Source organism: Athene cunicularia (genome assembly GCF_003259725.1).
Source record: "Athene cunicularia isolate RWA chromosome 6 unlocalized genomic scaffold, athCun1 chr6_part1, whole genome shotgun sequence".
Taxonomy (NCBI): Eukaryota; Metazoa; Chordata; class Aves; order Strigiformes; family Strigidae; genus Athene; species Athene cunicularia.
The window spans coordinates 9,389,727-9,399,575 of record NW_020799105.1 but is presented as its reverse complement, the minus strand read 5'-3'; the positions used below and the strand labels follow the sequence as shown (position 1 = coordinate 9,399,575).

At 39.1% G+C, this 9,849-nt stretch overlaps 1 protein-coding gene across 1 annotated transcript; it reads left to right on the top strand.

Annotated features, from left to right (window-relative positions):
- Positions 1–587: 587 nt before the first annotated feature.
- CCNJ (cyclin J) lies at positions 588–9,761 on the top strand. Its single transcript, XM_026851618.1, has 4 exons — positions 588–2,070; positions 4,419–4,718; positions 4,810–4,969; positions 6,636–9,761. The coding sequence occupies exons 1-4, from the start codon at positions 2,004–2,006 to the stop codon at positions 7,045–7,047; spliced, it is 939 nt and encodes a 312-aa protein (XP_026707419.1). The 5' UTR covers positions 588–2,003; the 3' UTR covers positions 7,048–9,761.
- The last annotated feature ends 88 nt before the right edge of the window (positions 9,762–9,849 follow it).

Below are 9,849 nucleotides of genomic sequence, written 5' to 3'. Positions count from 1 at the left end.
GGCGACGGTTGGGCGGCGGGGAGCCCCGGGCGGGCGGTCGAAGGCCGGCGGCCCCAACGGAGGGCCGGCGCCTTTGTGAGGGCTTTAACAATCGGAGCCGGCCCTCCGGAGGGCAGCCGGCGCGGCGGCTTGGAGTGGGGTGGGCAGCGCCTGTGAGGCGGCCGGCGCTCGGCGGGCACTGCCCGCCGGAGTCTTGGTGGAGTTTGCTTTGCTAAACCTCGAAAAACACGGTGTCTTCCCCTCAGTTAATGCTCAGACTGTTTGTCCTCAGTTTTGACAGTTCATCTGACTGACCAGACTGTTCTTTCTCTGCACCTTAGAAAGGCGAAGGGGTCACTGTGTGCTTGGTTTTTCTGTTCGGATGTGTAAGTGGGTCCAAGTATAAACTCTCTAGAAAGCTTTGTGATGCTATCGTAATAACGGAAAAAAAACCCACAAAACCCCAAACAAACACACTAGGTGCAGTACGAATAGTAGAGGGTTTAGATAATACTGCTTTGAAGTTGCTTCAGCTGACTCAAAGTTGCTGTTTGGAGCTACTTTCATAATAAAGGACATCTTATGGCCAGAGCTTAAAATCAGTTCACAGTGACTGAACCTACTAAAAATGTGCTTTTGCTGCCTGACAGTAGTTGAGTGGATTATCTTTTTTTCAAGGTGTGACTGCTAAAGCAACGGGAGTTTTTTTGCAGGGAGGGGAACACAAGAGGACAAAATAATTTTTTTGCTATCAAAGTTACCATTACTAAAGCTAAGTTAGTGTTCTGAAAGGTGAATTCTAAAGCTTAGGTATGGGTGGGTTGTTGTTTGTTTGAGGTTTTTTCACTTCAATGGTGTGTTTCAGATCTTTGAATTGTCCTTAAAACTTTGAAAATTTTGGGTGACTCCATTTCAGCTTGATGTCCTCAGACTGTCTTGTTTGAAATTAATTGTACTCAAAATCCTATTTACAGTAAGTAGGCTGCACAGTCTTAACTGATAAATTTATTCATAATAACAGAAGACAGCACTGCTGTTCTGCTGTGTACAAGAGGAGGTATTAGCTACTATGCAGGAGCCTGGGGAATGTTCTTTCTACCAGTCCAAATTTTGAATTCGAAAAAGATCATGCCACAGATTGTTCTCATCCGTGGTGTTGGTTGGACTTAGGTTTTGTGGGGTCTCCCCCAAATCTGAGACTATGTGAGGTTTATGTATGCTTAACTAAATGGCTGAGGGCACACTGTAATCGGTGTCAGTACAACATCAATCAGATCAGACTAAATCAGTCTTTAAACACATGCATGCAGCAAATGTTGACACATGCACGCCCCATTCCTTTTCCTGAGGTTGCTACCTTCAGCTAGCTGTTAGTGCCCTTCTCCAGGAGGCACCTGCAGGAGATCTGGCAGCACTGGAACATGCAAACACTTCAGTACAAAGTCTGATTGCTCAGCCTGAGCTGTAGCAGGAGGGGCCTGAGTTAAGCTATTGGACTTTGTATTGAAGCAGCTGAGGAGCACTCACATATCCTTGCTGTTTCCCTGCTGGGAGGCACAACCTTTGCATTAGAGGTAATACAACAGAAATGGTAAAAGCGAAACTCTTTTGGTTTCTAGCTGGTTGCCCAACTGAAAGATGTTAAATTTTAAATTATTATACTAATGCTGTGCAGAACCATATTATTTCTTAGTTCTTGTGTAATACAGCATACAGATTTTGTTCTGTGAAAAGGGGTGCTGAAACAACAGGAGCAGAAGGAAGAGGGAGAAATTATTTGAAAAATCCATTATAAATTTGAGAATATCAGCTGTATTAATCTGATACCAATTCAAGATAAATGATGGTTTTAATAAAATTACATGCTGCTGTTCATCTAGGAGCTGAAGCTGCCCTCCTACAAAGGCCAATCTCCCCAGTTACATCTGAGAAGATACTTTGCAGATCTGATTGCCATTGTGAGCAATCGGTTCAGACTCTGTCCTGCTGCACGACATCTAGCTGTGTATCTGCTGGACCTCTTTATGGATCGTTATGACATATCTATACAGCAGCTGCATGTGGTTGCTCTTTCCTGTTTACTTTTAGCAAGTAAGTATGTAGCACCAAACTTTACAAGGCACCTCTTGATGGGATATGGCAGATAGGGGAAACAAAGTGGTTATAAAAGACAGGCACATTAGCATATGTCAATTTGACCCAATTGGTAGAGTCTCTCCTTAGACTCTTGTTTTGAATTCTGTTGGCACCTAATGAAACTGATGGGAGAAAAGACAATCTGAGGAAAAAGTAATATTTATGCTTGGAAACAAATTATTTTAAGGTGAACTTTTGAGGTGTATTGTAGGAAAACTGTCTTTCTGAGAACATCTCAAAATAGGTAGATCCAGTCCTGAAAATGAGGAATTTGCATAGCTGTGATAAAGGAAGGAATTAAACCATATGTAAACTGCACTGCACCCTGCTGATGGTGCTGTGTGGTTCTGGAATACTTCAGATTTCATAAATTGCAGTGTTCATTAAGCAAGCTAAGGTTAACATCAATCCTGTATTGTCACATACAAAATGTAATACTGGTGAAATACATTGAATGCACAGTACTCTGAAGACAAACTTGGTTACAAATGCTCATTGTGAACAGTGCTGTTTATATTGACCTCAGCTAGATTCTTGTGGTGTGTATCCATCTTCTGACATTTGTGGACCCCTTTTAGATGTCCCCAAAGAAATATGAATGCAGTTTGTTGGGATACCTGCTGGCACTTGTTCTTAAACCAGTATATTCAGAGAAACAGGTCCTGGTAGCAGAACTAACTGTTAGTTCAGTTTCTGTTGGTCTGTTTCTCCGAGTCTGTTTTCATTTTCTCAGATAAGATAGATTGCGTTGTAGCTCTAGGCCCTCTTTGCTAGAAAACCAGAGCACTGAGGTGTTGGCCATTTTTGGTATACTGCTTCCCCTGTCTCCACCAATACAGCTATTCAGCAGAACAGTTAAACAAGAGAAGGGTTATTTCAGATTCTTCTGAAATACTCTGACTGGATGTCACCAGCCAGCAATCTTCTCTTGGCAAAGGATGAGGTGCTGAGTATGAAAACCTTGCCTCAGAAACCAGTGTAATCCATTTAGGAAAATGGATTGGCTTTGAACTAATGCCAGATTTTCAAATTAAATTCTTGTTCTGAAGAGAATTATTTAAAAAAAAAAAAATCACCTCTGCCATCTTTCATGGCTAGCTGCAAGTAGAACTCTGAAAGCCTGGAGTACTTGCTTTTCTGAGAAGCAGTGCATGAATTGGTTCAGAAAGCACAAACCAGAATGCTGTTTTAAACTTTTGCCCTGTGTGGCTTAAACAAGCAGTTTAATCAGTGGTGGACAAGTTGGACAAATCACACTGTGATATATCTGATAAGGTTATAGAAGTAATAAGAGAAATTATTATGTGACTCCTGAAGCTTTTATTTCTGCAACTAGAGTATGGGAAACAAAAACTTAATCCAACACCAGTCCCAGTCTGTAAGTCCTGTATAAGTACCTCCACTGTTGAAAAAAGCAAACATTCAGTATGTTCAGTTGTGCAAAACTCTAAAAATGTGCATTTACAACATATCATGTAGTACTGAATAGAGAGTGTAAGACGGAAAGAATTTGCAATGAAATTGAAATAGCACAACCATATGGCAAACTGTATGGAAATGTGACACTTGTTTCTCTTATTAATGGATTTTCTACATACACAATTTTGCTTCAGGCTAAAAACATACAGGCCTGACAAGTTAAAAGTGCAAGGAAGGCTGAAGCTGCTAGCAGTGTTAAAGTTGAAACAGTATGTAGGGCACTGTGGATTTTCAGCTGTGCATTGCCAAAATCCACGTGTTTGAACTGCTGGAGCAGCTTTCCAGCTATCAAATCCAAAAACTATACCTACCTTAACAGTCACTGAAAGCAGCCACATTGGCTACAGCTCTAGCTACACTCTAATGAGTTTTAGAAACAAAAAGGGGGTGTGGGGGTGGGAGTGTGATTAAAGCCAAATGCTGTGGTGTTGTGTGTGCCAAGTTACATCACAGTGGTATTCTGCTGCTGATGGAGACACATTATACAATAATTTAGTGTCAAAAACTTCCATATGCAGTGCCAATGATGTCCTAATACAGCTTCTGCTCCTGGCAACAGGCCTCTTGAGGGATGGGATGGGAGAACCAACAGGAAACAACACTGAACAATATTCTCACAGTGTTTGACATTATCTGCTAAAATTTAGTCCTTTATAGTACTTACCCCTTTTTGTTTGTGATGACATCTTCCATGTGAGCTTGAAAGTCTCAAGCTTGTTTGACACAGTAGAACTGAAATATGACCAACACAGACATTAGATACAATGTTTTATAGTTCACTTGTGCTGAACCTTTTTTTCCCTCCTCTTTCTGTTCACCTGAAGGTAAATTTGAAGAAAAGGAAGACAGTGTTCCCAAACTTGAACAGTTGAACAGCTTGGGTTGTATGACTAACATGAATTTGGTACTAACAAAACAGAATTTACTTCATATGGAGTTGTTGTTGCTAGAAACATTTCAGTGGAATTTGTGCCTCCCAACTGCTGCCCATTTCATCGACTATTATCTTTCTATTGCTGTCCATGAGACTGATCTTCATGATGGCTGGCCAATGGTTTGCTTAGAGAAGACTAAGTTATATATGGCAAAATATGCTGATTACTTTCTGGAAGTATCACTACAAGGTGAGTTACATATTTCAGGTAATGACTCCCTTGTTGTCTTGACAGAAAATGTCAAACTTAAATGAATCTTTTCCTTATTCCTTCTTTCTAGATCATGCATTTTTAAATTATGCCCCTTCTTTAGTTGCTACTGCATGTGTAGCTTCTTCAAGGATTATCTTGCGTCTCTCACCAACATGGCCTACCCGACTGCATCATCTTACTGCATACTCCTGGGACTTCCTAGTGCCATGTATTGAGCGACTATTAATGTAAGTTAACAGCAGAGTTTTTTAAAGCCCTTTTCTGCATCTGTTGGTATGCTTAGTTGCTGTTAGCACTGAAAATAAATTTATTTCTGAATTTCAGTTTTGCTATTCTAAACATAGTTAGATATTAGGTAATATTGTTAGGTAATAACTGGTTTGTTCTTTCCAAAAAAGAAAACCTGATCAGATATAACCTTTTTCCTGTTCTTTCAACAAACAAACCTCAGCCTTGCATTTCCACTGATTATCTTCTGGCATGCTTTGTGAATCTGTTCAATAGCTTGTTCTCAGTCTCTGTAGTCTGCTCAGAGAGCAAAAAGAGGTAGTGAAGAGTATTGAAGATATCAGAGCTCCTACTTACTCTGAAGACTCTGTGCCTTGGAAGTTCAAGGGATGCTCCAAACAGATGATGGATCAAACATGCAAACTAAGTGGCTAGCTTTGGGGGGAGGAAAAGACTAGGAGGTTATATCTATTTTTGCTGTATCCATTTTTGCACTATAGTGGAAAGATACAGATGACATGAGATGAAAATGCCAACGAATGCAGAGTGAACCTTACTGGGAAGGGATGTTACACAACCAGTTCTTTTATTCTAATCCTTAAAATCAAAATCTATGCCCACCATAACTGCTTTCTTCCTACAGAAGTTTGCTCATGCCCAGATCTAAATACAGTTGTGCTCTATAGAGGCACAGGAACAGCTGTATCTGGAAGAACCACATCTTCCTTACAAGTGTGACATTATCACCCCGATGGCCTCTTTTGGCTTCACTAATGTGTGTAATGAAAGGAATAGTACCTAAAGCATGTAAGTGCTATTGCACAAGTGTTTTCAGTATTGCTCTGTAACACTTTGGGGGAGTGGGGGGTATGTGTGAATCCTTTCAGTAACTTTTGCAGTGCACCTTTTAGGAAAAACTGGTTAAGGGTTGAACCCCAACTGTCTTGAAGACATCTGCCCTGTATAGGCAGTACCAAAAAACTTGGATGATTTTAAGCCTGACTGAAGTGGGTAGGTGGCACCTGCTTAACCTCAGCATAAGAGCAAGAGTATGTCTAAATACATTTCAGGCAGGTGTAAATCAAAGGGAATTCAGGTGAGGTAAACTAAGGTGGGCTAGTAAAAAGGTGAGAGAAAAAAAAAATTGAAAATGCATTTCCGCTCTCCAGAACAGGACCCAGTATCAGTATACATATGATCTTTAAGTACTGTAATGTAGATCTTTAAAAACTGTCTGATATCTTGTCTTTAAAAACTGTATACACTTGTTACCCAAGTTAAATGAGGTAGAAGCAGCAAGTAAGTTTTCATTTCAGCTTCTGGTAATCTGGCACTTTATAGCAGTATGCTAGCAGATTTTATTGCACTGGTAATTTTAGATACTGTTCTATTGTTTGTATTGTACTTGGCTTTTATCTGCATTTTGTATTGCTATGCAATGAGTGAAATGCTGAAAAGAAACTGTATCCTAAAGAAACAAATTTTAAAACCTTAAATGATTTTAAAGGGTAGGCTAAAATTTTTTTTTTAAAAAAAAAAAAAAGTGCTTTGGAAGCTTTCAGACAGTTGCACCGTTTCTTAGAATGATCTTAAAAGTTTACCCAAAAGAGTTTAAATCATTTTAATATTCATTCTCTTGTATTCTGTCTTCTCAATTTGTTTTAGTGCGCATGATAATGATGTGAAGGAAGCAAACAAGCAAAAAGGACAACATGCTCAGTCTGCCCAACATACTGTATTTCAGACCCCAGCTCCAACTCCCCAGCAGGCTAATGCTCAACAGCACATACCACAGTATCTCCAAGCTCATCAGTCTTCATTACAGTATCACCATCAGACATCACAGCAGCAAAACTGCCAACAGATATTATCATCTACTCATACGGCATCTTACCAACTTCAGACTTGCCCTGCTGCCTTACAGTCAAGCGTTCAGGCTCGAGGCCATGCACAGACTGGTGCTGCAATGTCACTAGCTGTTCCGCTAGAAGTGAAGCCATGTATAAGTGTCTCCTACAACCGGAGTTACCAAGTGAATGGACGATATTCCTGCGTCACTTCCTGCTTTGAGAGGTGATAAGTACAAAATGGCTTTGTGCTTGTTTGTTTGGAGGGGGAAGTTGTGTTGAGGGCAATTGTTTTGTTTTTTTGTTAAACCTCAAGTAAGTTTGAGGGCAACAAATTGAATAAAAAAAAAAGTGTCTTTCCAGAAAAAAGCAACTGGATTGGCAACCAGTACCATAGCTCAAATACGGACTGCAAAAAATAAGCACACAGAACACCCTCTAAAAACAATGTGTATACCTGTGGGTAATAAGTCCTTACTTTGGCACTCAGAATACTCTGTGCTTCTAATGCACATCTTTAAAATACTAGTCAAAAGAAAAATAGCTGTGGACTAACTACAGACTTGCCTTTTAATGAAGGAGATATGCAGTATTATTTTGAAGACATTTATGTAATACCACCATACAGTATTAACACTTACTTTAAATTTACTGAAACAAGAATCCACTGAATGCCAGACTTCTCCAGGTGCATGGGGACCACAGGAAAAAACAAATCTCATCTGGCTAACTCTTATACTCTTGCCCCATTTTCAGCACTCGTGTTGGATATTTGCTTTAAGCCAAGGCATTTGAGTTAACTGGTATTTTGGCTAGTTTTAAATTTTTGTACCTCACAGGATAGACGCTATGTTTTTGCTTCTCTTCTCCTCCCTATCCTTTTTATGTTTAAAGTAACTCTTTCATACTAACTCAGGGAATTGTCTACTCATACTTTGTGCTGCTGGTTTGTACACTTAATTGGGTATAACTTGAGGGAGGGAGGTAGAAAGGGAGGAGACTATAGCAAGTGGAGCAGCTTTTCTTCAGGGCATCTATCTATATGCAGAGTACCAAAGGGATATGTTAGTGTTCACAGAATATAGATGTGAACTACTACCCAGCAGTGTGGTATTGAGTAATTGAGAGGGAGTTTCAGCTGAACTTGTACTGTACCAGAACTACTACAGTGGCTGTGATTCCTCTTTTGTACATACACATGTGTATTATTAACCAACAGAAAGCATCCTCCAATTGTACTGACAGTAACAGTATCACACACACAAAAAAAAAAAGAGTACAGTTAAATGCTTCTAGAAATGCAGTTCTGTCAGGCTTAGTGGAGGGAAATTCTCAGGTAATAGTGGGGCAACTTCTTCTATTTGAGAGTTCTAGAAGAAAATGTGGAGGTTTACTCTTATAAAGGGGTAGACAAAAATATATTGCAGAGTGAACTGCTTTATCACAATTAAGGTGCTAATTACATGACTCTATGGAATTACACTATCTCCTGTGGAGTTGTCTGAAGGTAAAGCTTCATTCATCCAACTCTTAAATGAAAATGGTGGTAGAGATATTAATGGAAGATTTTTTTCTTTTTTTTTTAAATACAAGAAAATACCTGACTTCCTCCTGTGGCACAATAGGGGAAGAAGAGGTATGGATGACAGGATTCTTAATACTTTAGAATATCTTTATTTTCTGTGGACTCAAGGCTTTTTTGTTCTTTTACCACCTTCTCCCCTGTCTTAGTGGCAGCACTTAAAATTGTGTACCATCTAAGGACACTGAAGTATTGTGAATCTTGCAGAGTGTTTTGAAGGCAGGGGAAATTATATATTATCAATATTAAGATGAAGGCTTTATTGCAGGAGACAGGGTCTTACCCTTACGTTCAGAATGGAGGGAGGACAGCAGTGTTCTTTATTTCTGGGGCTGAATTGATGACATGCTACAAAAACCTATTTACTGTTGAGGAGAAGAAATCCTGTTTCTCTTGTTTTTTTGCGTAAGTCCCAATTTTTGTTGTGGGCTTTTGTAGCATATATGTGCAAGTCAAGAGGGATAGAAGGGTGAATGAAAGAGATAACCCTCTCTACTTTATGCTAGAGAATCAACTTTGAAATAGGCATAGTGTGGTCAATTCTTAATTAAAGTGCAAGTTGGTTTGGTTTGGGTTTGGTTTTTTTTTTTCATCTCTTAATGAGTATTTCCCCATGTCTGAGAGTAGTGTTAAGTAGAGACTTTCCACCTCCTAAGATGCCATGCTTTTTATTCAGCATTGTTACCCATTTAAGACAGAAGTGGACTTCTTTCTGCTAGTTTCATTTGTTTGCAACACTATATCCAGGTCCTCAGTGCTCTAACTACCTCTGATACTATGAATGTACAGTCTTCTAATAGGCCATGACTTGAAATAACAGCAGATGCCTGTAGCAATTTTTTCTGTAAAATCTTTAAATCATCTAATTTGTCATCTTTGTGACACAGCAGTATAGACTTTTTTGGGGTATTAGTAAACTTATCCCATAGGCATTTGATATATAAAAATTTAACTAATACTTAACACTGGAATTATAATGGGCGGGGGGCTTATTCAGTTAGTTAATACTGCAAAATTACATTTAATAGGGTATTTTTATTTGACTATTTTAAGACATTAGGTCAACTGTAAAAAGATCCACTACATGCTGTTTGTTTCTAATTTATTACCTAGTCTGAGTTTTTTCTGACACTACAGCTGCATAATGACTACAGAGAAAAAGTACACTGAATAGTTTCAATGTTATTTAAAAGGGCTTTACCAGTGTACCTTAACAATACACTGTTCTTACTATTAGAACCAAAATGTGATTTTTATGGCATAAATAAGAGTGGTGCTTCTAAATGCAAAATGTCCAAAACAATGGAATCTTTGTGAGTGCTATGCATTCAACTTATTTTTAAAAATAAAACTAGTTTTGAGTAAGAAGGCTCCAGTGTGTATTATGCATTTGTGCGTGTGGTGGTTTTTAAATATGTTAACTGACCCTAATCTGTCTTCCATCATCCCT

What these genes read in the sequence shown, in the direction of transcription:
- CCNJ (XM_026851618.1), top strand. Translation starts at nt 2,004, where the DNA reads ATGGATCGTTATGACATATCTATACAGCAGCTGCATGTGGTTGCTCTT. An exon ending in TTCCTGTTTACTTTTAGCAA is followed by an intron (nt 2,071 to 4,418) that starts GTAAGTATGTAG and finishes GTTCACCTGAAG; the next exon opens with GTAAATTTGAAGAAAAGGAA. An exon ending in TGTATTGAGCGACTATTAAT is followed by an intron (nt 4,970 to 6,635) that starts GTAAGTTAACAG and finishes AATTTGTTTTAG; the next exon opens with TGCGCATGATAATGATGTGA.